Here is a 17,919-nt window from a genome sequence, read left to right as displayed (position 1 = left end):
TTGTATGATATTTTCCCATATTAACTATTGTTTCACAAATTGGTCCTTCGCAGGAGCCACGACTCTTAGACCAATCGAACAAGTGTACAAGAGAGCCCTTAAGGTACTCGACAAAAGAACACATTCGTATCATCACTGCAACATCCTGACAAAATATAATTTTTTTAGTTTCAACAATCTTAAATTCTTTAAACATGTATGTGCGATCTACAAATCTCTAAACGGCCTGTACCCACCGCCCCTAAATGAGTATATAAAAAAACAACCAGAAAGGAATATAGGAACCAGAGCTACCACAAGAGGGGACTGTGAGGTACAATTCAGACGCACAACATTCTCTCAAAACGTGTTATCAGTCCAAGGATGTTTAGAATGGAACAAGTTACCCATCAATATTAGAGAGTGTCCGACTTTTAGGACCTTTAAAGCACAACTCACAGACTGGATATTAGACAAACAAACTTGTGAGCACCTGTAAACATGTGTAACTCGAATTAAACATGTTCGCAGTTGTATGGCTATGGCCGTTGTGTGTGCAATGGTACAGCTTGGTAGATATTATGTGCGAATGTTTGTGACCGGCATGTCTGAATTAATAGAGGTATAGTTTATTATGTGCGAATGTATATGTATATATACCATGTCATTCTTTAATTTTCTCTTTTACTTTTTACTTTAATCCGATGCGCTATACTATGCAATACACCTGGCACTTTAAACTGAGTGCACTTTAGGGCACCGTGCAATACAACTTGGTACCCATGTACTCCTGCACTTTAGCACCTGTCACTTTGGCCCAGCACTTTGCACTTTATTTCCCAAACTGTCCAGGTTCCATTACTGGCTTGAGTATCTGACCTGTTTTTTACTTTGTCGTCTACTTGTCATGTTGTGTAACTGTGTTCCCCTGTTACTGTATTGTATTTATGTCCTGGGACTCCGGATGGAAATTAGCATCGATGCTATAATCCGGCACATTTACATGTTTCTTATATGTACATTGATGTGCGATGTCCCAGTCAAATAAACAAATAAAAGAAATAAAAACTTAAAAAAAATAAGAGACCACTCCAAAATGTTCTTAATAAATCAGCTTCTCTACATGTATGGCAGCCATCGATTCCTGTGTCTATTGAACTGATCACCTGAACCAAATCATATTTAATGAGGAAGAAAGATTATTAAAAAAAACACTGCTGCGATTAAAAATTGGTATTATTCCACCAATTTTGATTTCTAAACTCTTCCTAAGTTTAAAAAGTAGTGTTGTGTTTTTTTAAAATGAATATGAACTTGTTTTCTTTGCATTATACGATAAGGTCTGAAAACACCAGAACCTTTTTGTTATTTTGACCCGTTGCCATTTTCTGCAAATAAATAAATGCTCTAAATGACAATATTTTTATTTCCAATTTGGGAGAAATTTTGTCAGTAGGTTATAGAATGAAACAAAAGTGTTCATTTTACTCAAACACATAGCTATGGATAGTAAAACCAGAGGAACTGATCATTTTGAAGTGGTCTCTTCATTTTTTCCAGAGCTGTGTGTATATGTACAGTACAGGCCAAAAGTTTGGACACACCTTCTCATTCAATGTGTTTCCTTTATTCTCACTGAAGGCACCAAAACTATGAATGAACACATGTGGAATTAACAAAAAAGTGTGAACTAACTGAAAACACGTCTTTTCTTCTTTGTCTTCTCTTTCTTCTTTTCTTCTTCCTCTCCTTCTTCCTCCTCCTCCTCTATCTCTGCCCCCACCAGTTCTAGTTTCTTCAGAGTAGCCCCCCCTTTGCTCTGATTACTGCTTTGCACACTCTGGGCATTCTCTTGATGAGCTTCAAGAGGTGAACCTGACCTGAACATGGTTTTCACTTCACAGGTGGTGTTGCCTTGTCAGGGTTCATTAGTGGAATTTCACTGAGAATCTACAATGTAAATAGTCATGAAAATAAAGGAAATGCATTGAGTGTGTCCAAACTGTTGGCCTGTACTGTATATATATATATATATATATATTTATAAAACGTAAAGGTGAAATCCGGCGATCTGATTGGTTGTTAACCGTGGTATATTGAGCATATACCACGGCTACTATTCTAAAGCCTTATCACAGCGTAGGCTATCACTCCGCCTCAGGCACGTATGACTGGTATGAATGGAAGTTGTTGTCATGTATCCATGACAACGGACTGTTGCAGTCCGTAGCAAAAGACAGCTGATGTTTTTACGATGTTAAAAAACGGACTAAAGTAGTTGAATTCACATGTTTAAGGTGAACTTTCACCTCTGGGGAGGGTTAACAATGGTAGAGGGGACTGAGCAGTGACTTTCACCTGAAAAAAAGCAGAGGAAAAGACGAGATGCAGAGCTACTAGGAGCTAACGTCTGGAGAGGTGGGACTATTTTTTTCACAGTGAGGCTATTTTATTGGATAATATGTATTTCTGGTTGAATAAAACTACATGAAATTGATTGCATATCCCTCTTTCATATCGTCATTATTGGTAACCGTTTTATAAAAGCAATATATCACTCCAGTCCGTGGTATATGCTCATTATACCACTCTAAGGGGGTTGAACAACGCCCCATAGAGTGGTAGAATGAGCATATACCACGGCCTGTCGTGATATATTGCTTAAATATATATATATAGAGTTTCGTAACCAACATTCCCCACACGTGTACTTGTAATGTGTGACATTCAAAAATCCCAATAAAATATTAATCATCAAAAAAAATCTTCTCAAGTTTGTTCAGGTTTTAGCCCTTTAACCGTGTGTCCGAGGTGTTTGTGAACTTCCCAGCACCTTGACACACGGGCTGCAGGTAATTTTCCACTCTGGTAACGTTGCCTTTCTGTGTAGGAGGAGTCGTGCTCTCCTCTCTGTTATCTGACTCGCTGCAGACATGAAGCCGTACCTGCACCGGCGCTGCCGCCGCTCTCCACACGGGGTCGTTTGTTTCGCTGACCCTGCTCCTCCTCTTTGGCCTCGGCTTCCTCCTCTCTCTGACTCTCGCTCCGGCTCTCATCGAGCTTCCTCTTGGGGAACATCTTCCTCGCTGCGTACGTACGTCAGGAGGTACGGCATTAAATTAAAAGGAGGGAGGGAGAGGGAGAAGGGGAGGGAGAGAGAGTGAGTAGTGAGAGGCTTCCCAACTGAAATCATGCCATGATCAAACAGACAGAATGTGGAGATGAAAACAGGACGAGTCTGCTCCTCTTACTGCAGATGTAGGGCAACGGGGAGAAAAAAAAAGAAAAGAGAATCACAGATACGTACTTTGCTAATGAAAACACTAATTCCATCCTGAAACATATTATGCAGCACAGCAGCTTATATAGTTCCAGTGTAATTTCCCCTGTAATTTTATGCAGCAGTTGTGCTCCGGGGTAAATTTGGTTTAGGTTCTACATCCGCCTCCTCTTCTCTCCGTTTCTCAGTTCCTCGTTAAGGTTCCTGCACAGGTAGTTCCACCATTTCTCTTTGTAGATATTATAATGAAAGCATTAACCCAGGACATTAGGAATGCAATTTCTGGTCAAATTAGAGCGTTACTTTAATGTGATGTTTTTTTTCCTCGGTGGCAATGGTGGCATGCAGGGCTGCTCTCATCACACACACACACACACAGTACATACACAAAGAGAATGGGATGATGAAAAGAGAATGAGCTGCTTTCCTTACTGCAAAAAAAAAAAAAAGTAGGATGAAGGAAACAGAGTGAGAAAGGAGGTGCTTCCTAAATGAAAACAAATCTGCAATACTAGAAAACTGTGCAGTAGCTTAAGTAGCTTAAATTCTCTTATTCAAAATCCTGCATTTCTGCTGCGACATGAAAAAAAAATGAAAGAAAAATCCAGCTTCACTTTCATTTTCATTTCCGTGGCCGTTCTGTTTTATGTTAAATGCAGATCTAATTTATAATTTACAGATAATGAACATGTGTGGTCGTTAAGCAGCAGCAGCAGCAGCAGCAGTAGTAGTAACTCTCTCTCACTCCACTGCTCATAAGTCAGTGTTTATATGGCTCACGGTCGCTTTCCTAACTAAAAAAAAAAAAAAAGAAAAGAAAAGAAAGAAAGTTAAAAATAAAGCAAAAAGGCCTGTACATGTGTAGTGATAATTATTTCATAGCTGCAGCCTGTATATGACAGCTGGAACATCTGAGACATGCAGGATACCAGCAGCTACAGTTAATAAGACGACTTCGCTGTTGCTCTGCTGGCAACAATATATCAGTAATGTCATTATCACATATGCAAAAACACACACACACACACACACAGAGGAAGATGAAAGGTTGAGACCCGTCCTGAGATTCACAAGATTCACAAAATGGAACAAAGGAGGAAAGAAAAGAAAAGAAAGAAAGAAAGAAAGAAAGAAAGAAAAGTGTACTTCACTGTCTCTGGTGGAAAAAAATTAAATGAAACTCCTCATGCATTTCAGTTTTGTGATAAATGTCTTGTTTCCCCCTCATTGTGAAATAATGAGTATTTGCAGCCATTAGACTCCTGCTAACAAGTAATCAAGTAAAAATAGCTGCAGGCGCCGAGACGATCAATCCTCAGCTGGTGTCAAAGTTCAAAAAAAAAAAATCAGCTGCAACTTTTGGAGGAAAAGTTGTAAAACCACAAATCTGATGCAAGAGCCCAGAGTAAAAAAAATTTAAAAAATAAATAAAAATTCAAGAGCGACAGAGTAAATGAAATGTGATGAAATACTGACCGGTCTTGCGCTTCACGACGCTGTTCGGGGAGATGGAGTTGGGGGTGCTGGGGGTGGCCGGCGAGGCGGACGAGGCCGGGGTGGCCGGCGTGGCGGGGGTCACCGGGGTGGCTGGGGCTGGGGGCGGAGACAGCGGGGTGGGAACGGCCTTGAACACATCGTCCTTCTGAAAGAGACCAGCATTAAAGGGATAGTTTAACATTTTGGCAAATTGGGCCCCATTGTTATAATCCCATTTTGACCCAACACAAATTTCTGGCGACCACGTCAATCAAGATGAAAGTGAAAGTATAGAATATAGTTGTTTAAGATCGTGTGTGGTGGTGTTTTTAATCATAATTTGAAAAAGAATAATCATTTGTTAAAAAAAAATGTATTATTCTTTTTTTTTAATCAATTACTAGACATTTCAGGCGACCCCATTCGTTACCTTTAATTGTCGGTGCAAGCTATTTTTAGAACGGCGGAGCAGAGCCGCAAGCTGCTCAGAGCTACGCTATACGGAGGCTCATTATGGGATTTCTTAATTGGTTTCCCTCATCAAACTCATCAAATACACAATCCAACAACTCCACAACGCTCTGGTGGACAAGTTGTGAGCTGCACATTCACCACGCTATGAGATAATAACACAACGTTACCACACAGAGTTGTTTTAGAGGGAAATACATGCAAAACCACTGATTCGCGTTGCCTTCAGGGACAGTTTTTCATCAAGCAGTCTCTGTATTTCCCTCTAAAACAACTCTGTGTGGTAACGTTGTGTTATTATCTCATAGCGTGGTGAATGTGCAGGTCACAACTTGTCCACCAGAGCGTTGTGGAGTTGTTGGATTGTGTATTTGATGAGTTTGATGAGGGAAACCAATTAAGAAATCCCATGAGCCTCCAACTCTGCTCCGCTGTTCTAGCTTGCACCGACAATTTAAGTTAACAAACCTATATATAGGGATTATGGCAATGAGCCAATTTGCCAAAATGTTGAACTATCCCTTTAAGGAGGCATTAGTAATCTGTAAATATGTACAAATTAAATGATATTAAAAATAGAGGAAATGGCAGCAACAGTTTCCCAGCTGGTCCAACAACAACAACAACAACAGTGTGATTTTTTGGACGACTGGTCTGTTTGTGTGGGAGAGTGAGAATATTCACTTTTAAGAGAATTCATGCGTTTGTGGAGAAAACACCGAGCAAATGAATGAAAAGCAGAAGCCTGGACAAAAAAAAGCCTGCGAGGCAAAAAATATCTCAGCGTTTTACACAGAGTTGGACACGGCGGACGCTGCTGCTGAACAACATAAACCTCCATCAGTTGGGGAAACAAGTTTGTTGCTCGATGAAGCGAGTCGTTTTAGTGAGAAGGCAACAATGTCTAAAAAAAAATAAAAAAATAAAATAAATAAAGCAAGTGTTGGAGCCTGCACATGAAAATGACTCAATGCTCCCAATTAAACTGTGTTGTAGCAGGGTGTTATTCTTCTATTGTCGCTTCTATGACCTATTAATAGTGAGCGTTGAAAGAGTTGAACACACACAAACATACACAGAAACACACGGATCTCACAATGGAGCTGTTATTCAAACGTAGCAGTTTAGATAATAGTGTTTCGTATGCTCATGTTTGTGTTTAGAGGGGACATAAATAAAAAATACATGTTTCAAATTGTTGTGTTGACTCTAATACATAACCAACCATCTACAGCGGCAGACGCGTCGCCACATAAACACCATGTGCTGCAACCGAGATCATAGAAACCACTTAGTGCTGGATAAAACTACAGAAGCAACAATTAACCTATAAGTTGATGGACAGAAAAGTAAAGGGGAACTATACAAGACACTGTTTTGGTCACTTTTATCTCTACGGAGCGCCCCCTACAGTTTAGGAGTGTATATTGCAGACCTACAAACTCTGGAGTAGTGAAAAAGGTGACAAGTTACAAAACTAAAACCCTCTTCATTCACTTCTACTACCCTGGTTGGCATAAAAAAGGTGACTGTAGCCAAAAGGTGACCAATTTGCAGGTGTGATATTATGTTCAGTGTTTCCCCTACCACTCTGTTGGCCCCCCCTTGAAAAACGGGAAATCTAGGAGCCAATCGCGGTCCGAGCGAACCAACCTGTTGGTCTGATAAAACTGTTGGAGCGCTCCACCTGAAGCACCTGAGCTGCCCAAGCAACCAAACGGCGCTATTCGCCCTCTGCCATCTGATTTTTAAATACCTGCCCTGCAGCGATCGTTTTGGCGTCTAGTCCATTTTGTGTCCGAGCCGCAAGCGATCGTGTCGAGCCGGGCAGGAAGTCAAACAAATAAACACGAGAGAATCATGGATATACAGCGGGGAAAATAAGTATTGAACACGTCAACATTTTTCTCAGAAAATATATTTCTAATAGAGCTATTGACATGAAATTTTCACCAGATGTCGGCATCAACCCAAGTAATGCACACATACAAAGAAATCCGAACATTAATGTCCATAAATTAAGTTATGTGTAATAAAGTGAAATGACACAGGGAATAAGTATTGAACACATGAAGAAAAGGAGGGGCAAAAAGGTTTGGAAAGCCAAGAAAGCAGCTGGAGTTTGTCAGTATTTAGAATGTAATCCTGTCTCCTATCAGTGCAAAGTAATATCTGCTGGTTTAGTCCTGATTGATGCCTTTTAAAAAGGTTTCTCACCACCAAGGTGTCAGACAAGAAGTATTGCATGATGGGTAATAGCAAAGAGCTGTCTAAGAGCTGTCTAAAGAAGAAGAGTCAAAACAATAATCAGAAGGGTTCCCTAACAGTCCAGGACACTGGTGGAGAGCTTCAGACAGACCTGGAATCAGCAGGTACAGTTGTTTCATAGAAAACAATAAGTAATGCACTCAACCGCCATGGCCTCCATGCACGCACACCATGCAAGACCCGAGTATTGACTGCATGTAAACGTAGTCAACTCTTTAACTGGCAACATAACACGTGTTTCAGTCACTTTTGTGTGAGGATTTCATGTCCGTCTTTCTTTATCTGTAAACTGAACATCTTTGGCCTTTTGAGGACATACTGTATAACCTCCTCGCTCTGTTGGAAATTATACCAGTAATTCCACTTTTTCTTTCCTCCATTTCCTGTCAAGATCACAGCAAATCAAATTCAATAACTGATAAATAAAATACACATCAGATTGATCAATAATGAAAATAATCATTAGATGCAGCCATGAGAAGTTAAATTCCTCTGCCACTCAAAGTGCTCACAGTGTGGACGAAAAACTGAGATATAATAAAATATGTAATAATGTGATGGAAACTTACTGTGTGACCCTGCACAAACCATTTATGGGCATTTCTGTTCCAAAATGTTTCTTTTTACTTTAATATTTGCCGTTTGTACACTGAAGTTCCCCCAGTTTATAAAAAAAACAGGAGCAAACATGGAAGTTCGAACACATCACGGCCTCTACTTGCTGTGGTATTTTTATAATAACTATAATAAAAAATAAAATAGCCAAAGATTAATCCCTGATTAAAATAACCAGCAGTTCCTGCCCTGCACTTATCATCAGCAGAGTCATGAAAAAATGCTTCAAATGGCTTCGACCATATGAACGAGACGGAGGTTTGGGCCTCACACACACCGACAAACATCATGTATCTGCCAAAAAAATCTCTTCTGTCAATGAACAAATAATGAAACGTTGCCGACACGTTACAAAACAGGATTATCGGGGAGTTTAAGAGAGGGTGTTTATGGAACAACAGGTGGCTGATAATCAGGTCCTTTCATTATGTGGCTTATTGACAAACGCATTCAACGTTTGTGAGTCACCGTACAATTACTGCTCCTTTGTGCTGCGGTGTTTTTCCTTCCAGGGGAATCAACAATAGGCGCTGATGCACCTACAGGAGTCTGACCCCATCCTTCTGCTGCTGCTGCTGCTGAATATTTGATGTGTTTAAATACCAACACAGAGCTGTATTGATGCTATCTTACACACTCGTCGTAACACCAGTTGTTCCATTAACTACAGACTAACCAATAACTTACAGAACTACGACTTAGATAACGTCTTATTATTATTATTATAATTAAATGCCCTGGCTCAAGTTAAATCCCTTGAATGCCCTGTAATATCTATTTTTATCTAGTTTGACAATCGTCACAACTGACAAAGTCTGAAAAATGTATTATAAATAAATAAATGTAGGAAAAAATAATTACTTCCTTTAAATAGCTGTAAAAGTGCAGCATCATAGTATAAAAGTAAAAGACATAAAGTTTTACACTGTGTAGCATTAAACAGAAGTGTAACTCCAACGCTAAACGAATCCAGGAATAAATACTGTAAAATTCGGAATATAAATCGCATTGGAATATAAGTAGAAGTCTATTTTTGAGGGTCTCAAACTGGGAAAACAAGGTTTTCTATTCCTATTTTTTCAATAAAAACGTTATACAAGTTTCTCCACAAGTCCACAATGTGAAGTTTCTGTGCTGCAGTGTAGCTTGTTCTTGTTATATTAAATTTAAAAAAGAAAAAAAGAGATTGCAGGGTTTTTAGATGGGGAAAAAAGGGAAAAAGTATACACCGAGTTTTACGGTAATAATTCCTTTGAGAAAAATGTTAAATCAAGAACAGTTTAGAAAAAATAAAATGCCTTTATCTTTCACAGTAACAGTATAAACTTCAAAACTAAGAAAACTGCAGTTTAACCTGGATGAAACTAATATAAATATGTGGTATCAGATCAGACACGTGTCTAGTTCTGGTGTCGGTGTCAGAACAGCTCAACTTGGATCAAAGTATTTCTGCTTTTGTTTCTTTTACTCATCGACGTCCCGTCAAATCCAGCTTTTTTTTTTCTTTTTCTGACCTTTTCTGTTTTACTGGAGGCGTCTTTATCTCCTTGTCCCTTGGCGGCGACTTGCTCTTTAACGACGGGAGGCTCGTCGTCGTCGTCGCTGTCCAGGATTTGACGGCTGCGCTTGGCGACGACGACCTTCTTGACGGGCGAATCGGCTTCGACGGCGCCGTTCTGCACCTTCAGAGGACTCTTGACGGGTCTGGAGACGAGCACATGACACGACAAACCATTAAGACACACAGCCATACGCTTCATATATATACAGTATATACTATATTATACACAGCCACAAGGTTCGACATTATGGAATAAAAAAAAGGTCATTAGAAAGAGCAATAAAGAAACAACTGTGACATAAAAATCAAGGGAGGGAGGTCGTAAAAGAGCGGTCGAAAAGCAATGTTGAAAAGATCATTACATGACAAGACAAGTGTAGTAAAGTGAGTTTTAAGACACACTTTAAAAGATGATAGAGTGCAGAGATAATGAGCAAGTTATCATCAAAGCAGCTCAGAGATGAGAAACTGATCCCTTATCCGGTTTCATCATCTCTTCCCATAATAACCAGTGGACACAAAAACTTTTATTAAGCAACAGAGAGATCTCACATCGAGTATGTTCAAAGATAATTACCATACATGCACACGCACACACACACACACTCTTAAACTGTCAGTGGGGTCACAAATGCATTAAAAAAAAAGAAAGAAAAGAAAAAGTCTGTCCCATCCAACTATAATCAACCAATCTGGAATAATATTTCTGTCTGTGGATTAAAAGCAGGTATCTTTATCGAGACAGTGATGGATTTGTCCTCTGGCTAATCTGACAGCTGTAATAAGTGGCAGTAATATCCTGTAATCAGCGACGCTCAGTCATCCCAGTCTGAGTTTCTCCAACTTGCGCGTGCGACTGCGGCGACAAATTTCACTGTAAATGGACCTGATTTCCTGGAGTTGATGGGAAACCCGGTACATCGTCGCTCTCTCTCTCTCTCCATCCGCTGAGCCCGGGTGTAATAATAATAATAATAATAAACCCTCTCACAGTCCGAGCGATAACATCCCATTCTCAGTTATTTTTTTAAAAAAAACAGTAAAATCAACTCACTTTTTCACCGGTTTGTCTGCGGTCTTCTTCTGAATATCCTTGTCTTTGCTCTTGGGCTGGAAGAAGGATCTAGACAGAGACAGATAACAGTTAAAAACACGATGGGCGACGGTGTCAATCTCATTTGAGCTGGATTCAGGGTTTGTTTCTCAAGACCAATTAAAGGACAATTCCAGGCGAATTCAACTCGGGGGTGTATTTTCATATCATTTTAGGTCTAAAAGAATGAATCTGAAGATTTTCAGTTTAATGTCTCCTGTTTTGCGGTAGTTGTGTCTGTCCCCGCGTCGCCACGGCAGCAATGAATGGGAGTGGATGTAAGTTCCGCTGTTTAGGCTGTTTACATCCCTCAAAGCCACAGACAGCGTCAGATGGAGACTCAAACATGCAGCCAGAAGTTTATTTACTTCAAGCAAGTCGACATGTTCGTAAAACTAGATCTAATTCAAAGTCTCCCGGAGTCTGGCGCGAGACCCAGTTGCCGTGCGCGGTATGTTCAGGTGCAGTGGGAAAAGCTCCCGTTTGTGTCATAAACACAGGAATATCAACTCTTTACTTGCTTCAAGTAAAAAAAACTTCTCAGCGCATCTTTGAGTAGCCATCTGACGCTGTCTGTGGAAAAAAATGTACACTTGAAGCAAGTAAAGAGTTGATATTCCTGTGTTTATGACACAAGCGGTAGCTCCTACTGCGCCTGAACACACCAGCACTGCAACTGGGTCTCGCGAGACTCCGGGAGACTTTGAATTAGATCTAGTTTTACAAACATGTCGGCTTGCTTGAAGTAAATAAACTTCTGGGTGCATGTTTGAGTCTCCATCTGACGCTGTCTGTGGCTTTGAGGGATGGAAACAGCCTAAACAGTGGAACTTACATCCACTCCCATTCATTGCTGCCGTGGCGATGCAGGGACAGACACAACTACAGCAAAACAGGAGACATTAAACTGAAAATCTTCAGATTCATTCTTTTAGACCTAAAATGATATGAAAATACACCCCCGAGTTGAATTCGCCTGGAATTGTCCTTTAAGACCACAGCTGCAGTGACATCTTTTTTTCTTTTTCTTTTTTAAAAAAAACCACAAATGTCACTGACTCACTTTGGTTTATGCAGTGAAATTCAATAACTTTAAGATAAACAAAACTGTTCTACTAAAGTATCTGCTTGTGTGGGAGGAGACTCCGACTGGTTCTGTGCTGCTGTTATTCTGTTCAATCCAAACTTTGTTTCAATTAAATATGGTTTATATCAGAGGTTTTCAACAAAAACTTTACAAATTTGGTTGATTAGACATTTTTGTATATATTCTTTTTTCATTTCAAACTCTTGGTAGCTTACAATGATGCATTTCGAATATTACTAATAGGCGCCCAAGATGGACAAGCACGAGTCATATGTTTGTATCTTGTAATGCGTCCACTCTTCATGCTCTTTTAAGAAACTACATGTATAGATTCATGTGTCGACTTAACCAGGCAAGTAATAGGATCATAGCGGCACTAGCTACACGCAGTGATACGAAATACTTGTCATGTTTTTGGAGACACTGGAATAAGTGCCTGTATGTGTTTTAAAACCAAGATGGTGTTTTTTATCTTGTATTGTCTGTGTCTTTGTTCTGTCTTCACTTATTTATAATGGACCCGAGTCCATAATAAAGATTATCTAATAGCTTGTCTGCATGATTGTCATGCAATTAACAGACAGTGTTCATATTGGCATTGGTATCAGTGAACAAGGTCTGGTTATTAATGGCCCCCTACTCACTGCACCTGTGCATGTTTAATATATGAACTTATGTAATATTTAAATGGCTTTATATATGGCAGTGGGCCAAGTTTAACTCATTGAGTGCCATTGACGTCTATGGACGTCAATCAAAATCCAACGCTTGAGTGCCATTGACGTCCATAGACGTCAAATGCAGTTTTCTGCGGCTGGTAAATGGGGACGCTCTCGCGCACACTGTGAGTAATTTTGGGGCTTCTGGGATGTGTAGAACGAATGAGACTGTAGATCAGAGCAAGAAGTGAAGAAGAAGGAGAAGACGAGTGCGATCGGTACAGAGATAAAAAAAGTCTGAAAAAGTTTCTATTTCTAGAGGAAAACGACGGGCAGAGCCTGGAACAAGTGTAACGTGGAGCTGGAGGAAGCTTAGCCACGGATGCTATTAGCATAGCTCCAGCATGAAGTGATCAGAGGAGGCAGGAAAGGTAAACTGATAGATGATCAGCACCGAAATGCCGAAGCGAAAGCGGATCGCGGAGTCAGTTTCACCAGTTGCTGTCTAACCGACGTGACGACGAACCGAGAGATCAGCGCGGTGAGTCGCTGCCGCGGCCGCGTCCAGCAGAGAGGCTGAAGACGCCACGACGTCTCCCTCCCTACTTCAGAGACGAGGGGATGCAGCAGGAGGAGAAGGAGGAGAGGGGAGCGGGAGGGGGGCGTAGGAGAGGCAGCAACTGCTCGTACTTGTTGTATTTTAGTTGTTGTTGTTGTTGTTTTGTTTTTTGTTTTGTCTTTTTTTGTGAGGGGGGGGGGGGGTGAAAAAAACATGTGAAATGAAATTTTCAGATGTCTTACATATTTTTGAAGCCAAAATTAAAACGGATAAATCACTATTTTTCTTGAGAGACTCTCTTTCACAAAAATGCATTTTTCTCAGCTTTCTAGAAAAAAAGTGGTCTTTTTGGTGCAACCAGGCTCTATTCAACTTAAGATAAATCAAGAATGGAACAAGGTACAAACAAATGGTTTTTTCCCTAGTTATATAGAGAGTCTCCTCTTTCCTTTGAGCTGTTTGGTGTTTTCAGAGTCATAGTACAAAATACTCTCTGGGTCTTGACATATTACTCAAAATGCCCCAAAACGCTGGCACCTGGCACTGACCATTTTATAAAAGGTCTGGCACTCAATGAGTTAATATAAAATACAATTTCATACAATAGCCTATAGTAGGGGGTCCCCCGCTCCTTCCTGGTATAGATTTTATAGAAAGTAAAGCAAAAGTAAAGTAAATCTTCATTTTAACTAAACGGGCAAATGGTGTTACAGCATGGTGCTTGACATTTAAAGACACAACAGACACTAAGCTAAGAGAGAAGAACAGACAAAGAGATAAAACAGCACTGCTGTACAATGACGATGACAGGTAAAACAACCAAGCCACAATAAAATCTATACAAAAGACTCTTGTGGCAACAGTTTTGCTATCTCCCTAGAAAAGAAAGAACAATAAATCAAATATATATTATCTAATGATCTTTTCTTAATTTTTTTAGCTGAGGAACAATGTAAATATCAAGCCACACGATTATTATGAGTACTGGTACTGAATACAGTAATGGTCTTAAAAATGTTCATAAAAATAACAATAAACTGTGATAAACTGGATGAACTGAATTACAATAAAACATCTGAAACAAAACAGGTGTAGTTCTTGAGAATGAGCAGTTAGCTCGGTAACAACACAAACCTCATACACATTACAGAGAGAGAGCAAAAGTATTCATGAACTTTTCCACATTTTGTCATGTGACAACCACAAACTTGAATGTATTTTATGTGATGGACCAAAACAAAGTAGCGCATAATTGTGAAGTGGAAAGAAAATGACACATGGTGTTGAAGATTTTTTACAAATAAAAATCTGATAAGGGTGTAGTGCATATATGTATTCAGCCCCCGGCCTCCCCTGCATCAATACTTGTTGAACCACCTTTTGGGCTGTGTCTCTACTCTCGCTTTGCACATCTACACACTGCAACTTGTGGCCTTTTTTTCTTTGCAGAACAGCTCCAGTTCAGTCAGATTGGATGCAGAGCGTCTGTGAACAGCAGTTTTCAAGTGCAGCAGGATTTAGGTCGGTAGGACTTGCCTTTCTCTTAAAAGAAAAAGGCAAAAAAGGGCTCTCACACCATCCCAACAAATAATAAGTTCACTGGACTTTTGCTCTCTGTCGATTGGACCATTCTGTGACTCTGTGACTTTGTGACATGTCAGGCTACAAGATGAGACTGTTGTTCACTCATGACGGACAAATATGGACACATGTACAAACACACACGTGATCTGTATGTACTGTCTAGAGCTAAACTTCAGCTCTGTATACTACCTACTGCTGTAACATGTTATGTCAAAATGTCATAAGTAAAAGAATGTCATATCAAAATGTAAAAAAGCAAAAAGAAAAGATTATGATATGATCTGTAAACTACCTACTGCTGTAACATGTTATGTCAAAATGTCATAAGTAGGGGCGGTGTTTAGCTCAGTTGGTAGAGCACCCGCCCCATATGTTGAGACTATAGTCCTCCCTGCAGGCGGCCCCGGTTCGAATCCCGCGTCGGACGGCCCTATCCTGCGTGTCATTCCCCTCCTCTCTGCCTCCTGTTTCCTGTCACACTCTCAACTGTCCTATCTAATAAAGGCATAAAAAAAAAAAGCCAAAAAATATACTTTAAAAAAAAAAAAAAAAAAAAATGTCATAAGTAAAAGAATGTTATATCAAAATTAAAAAAAAAAAAAAAAAAAAGCAAAAAGAAAAGATTATGATAAAGATTTTTATTCTGTGGGTAATGGGGGCGGGACTAGATCAGCTTTTGCTTCTCCCGCTTTCCCTTTCGGCCATGTGGATTGTATTATTTGAACTAAGATGAAGTGTGATGATGATGATTTAAATTGACATGCCCGAAATAAACAAATTGATTGACTGGGCCTTTCCAACACATGGATGTGCTTTGATCTAAACCAGTCCACTGTAGATCTGGCTGTGTGTTTAGGGAAGTTAACCTCCTTCCCAGTCTCAAGTCGTTTGCTGCCTCTAACAGGTTTTCCTCCAGGATTGCCCTGGGTCCTGCTGAAGAAAAGCCAACCCACAGCACCATGTTTCCCGGTGGGGATGATGGTGTGTTCAGGTTGATGTGCAGTTATTAGGTTTCCTCCACACATAGCAGCGTTTTTGCATGTCGGCCAAAAAGTCTTTGATTTGGAAAAAAGTGTTGAACACCATAATGTATCATTTTCCTTCCACTTCCGCATTAAAATCCCAGTAAAATACATTTAAATGTGTGGTTGTAACGTGACAAAAAAGTGCAAAAGTTTAAAGTGTATGGATACTTTTGCAAGACAATGTAGCTAGTTTGCTTAGTTAGTTTGTTTAGTCGTGACTGTTTGGACTAAAAACCGACTCCCTGCACCAAAACAGACGAAGCTGAGTGACTTATTCTAACGCCATCTTACAGACAATGTCGCAAACACTTGAAGTCAGTCTTATTTTACAGGTTAAAACCATCTGTGGGAACTTTAAAGAAAGTCTTTGATTTTGAAAAAAGTGTTGAACACCATAACGTATCATTTTCATTCCACTTCCGCATTAAAATCCCAGTAAAATACATTTAAATTTGTGGTTGTAACGTGACAAAATGTGGAAAAGTTGTAAGAATACTTTTGCAAGGAACTGTAGCTAGTTAGCTTAAGTTAGTTTAACAACAGTTTGTTTAGTCAGGACTGTTTTTGGACTAAAAACCGACTCCCTGCACCAAAACAGACGAAGCTGACTCACTTATTTTAACTCTATCTTACAGACAATGTCGCAAACACTTCAAGTCAGTCTTATTTTACAGGTTAAAACCATCTGTGGGAACTTTAAAGACACCTAGCATAGGTTGAGTCAAGTTATTTGAAGCTAACACGCAGGTTTTAAAACCATGTCACCACCATCAAGCTAACTAACGCTACTTCCTCCTCGCGAGACAGCCGTTAGCGGGTCGTTGTTGTCGCTTCACTTACGCGATGCTGCGCTGCATTTTGTCTTTCAACTCTTCCCTTTTTCGCCTGGCGATGAATTAAAACGGGTGGGTTTTTTCTTAACGAAGAGCACAGGGTCGGGTCCCAACATCCACACAACGATAACACCAAAGTCCCGCGCTGCACGATGACAAAACAGTTGGAATATTCGGCGCCAAAATTACACCTCAGCCAAAGATCGACAACAGAGACGAGGGCTCACTCCCGAGACAAAAAAAACACGGACTACAAATGTACCCGCTGGGATACAAAATGTGCCTTTTGAACATTTTTTTGTCCTGCTAAACTGACTTTTCACGAATACAAAGCAGTGGCAAACATCTAACCTTCGACAAAGATGATAAAACAAGTTAGAAACTGTAAAAACGTATTGAAATAATGCTACATGTTGAGATGCATTACAAAAACCACATTGGTTGCGTATAGTTTCATTGTTATGAAGTGTGAAAAAGAACTCAAATATAATAACAAGATGGATGAGAAAGGAAAAACGTCAATAAAGTACATATTTGTGAGAATCAAACTCATTATATGGCTTCTCAGGTAAGTTGAGGTTATTGGAACACAAAATATTTGTCAGAGTGGCACCTCTTTATTTTTTTCATATCTCAGCGCTGGCTTTCTCCCGGGAAAAGCTGCAATAAAGTTTGTGGCATGTCGATTTTTGCTGCTGCCCCCTGCCGTGTCGGAGAGGTCCCTGCAGCCACACCGGCCAACTGGTCCTGATGCTGCGGTGCAAACATGGAGGCTGACTCCCTCCATTAAAAATTTTAACAGTGTCTACTCGGATGCATCATTTATGCAAAAGCTCTTATCACTTTAATTAAGTCATGAAATGCCAGACAAACAGCTGAATAATGTAACTGGAGTGCACTGCTTTATTCACTCAAACACAAGTGCCACCGTGTTGATTGTTTACAAGTGCAGAATTCCCCAACTGTGGCTTGAAGTAGACTAACAGAGGGGGAAAATGGGATTTCTCAACATGTCTATTATAAAAACACACACATAACATTGTCCAACTCAATAAATACAAAGTTTGTTTTATAAACCACACAGAAGTGAATAACAAACTACTAGTCCAGGCAATCTAGCTCATTTTGGACCCCAAAATAGAACTAATTGTAATAGATTTTTTTTTCACCGTACATAATTTCTACATGAAATGTAACATTTTTTGTATTACAAGTTTCTTTGAAAATGAATTTGAATATGCAAATGAGCCATCCCTTTACTCCTACCACAATGAAACTTTATACAATGAAAGTATACACATAAAAAGTAACGTTTTTTGTATTGCAAGTTTCTTTGAAATTAATTATATTTAAAATAAAATTTCCAAGAAACTTGAAATACAGAAATGTTACTTTTCATGTACGTATACTTTTATTATGTGAAGTGTGA

At 39.7% G+C, this 17,919-nt stretch overlaps 1 protein-coding gene across 1 annotated transcript in view; it reads right to left on the bottom strand.

The window, feature by feature from the left end:
• Positions 1-16,698, bottom strand: part of lig1 (ligase I, DNA, ATP-dependent) — a 106,873-nt gene extending 90,175 nt beyond the window's left edge. Inside the window, exons 1-5 of the mRNA XM_085804956.1 lie at positions 16,498-16,698; positions 10,705-10,773; positions 9,604-9,793; positions 4,736-4,901; positions 2,931-3,065 (exon numbers count right to left, since the gene is read on the bottom strand). Coding sequence (XP_085661082.1) covers positions 2,931-3,065; positions 4,736-4,901; positions 9,604-9,793; positions 10,705-10,773; positions 16,498-16,514 — 577 coding nt within the window. The 5' untranslated portion in view covers positions 16,515-16,698. The remainder of the gene's footprint in view (positions 1-2,930; positions 3,066-4,735; positions 4,902-9,603; positions 9,794-10,704; positions 10,774-16,497) is intronic.
• Between the last annotated feature and the right edge of the window lie 1,221 nt (positions 16,699-17,919).

This window comes from Trachurus japonicus, chromosome 17 (genome assembly GCF_045865225.1).
Source record: "Trachurus japonicus isolate A0001 chromosome 17, Traja_1.0".
NCBI classification, from domain to species: domain Eukaryota; kingdom Metazoa; phylum Chordata; class Actinopteri; order Carangiformes; family Carangidae; genus Trachurus; species Trachurus japonicus.
The sequence above is the reverse complement of the archived record's forward strand: the minus strand, read 5'-3'. Positions and strand labels throughout refer to the sequence as shown.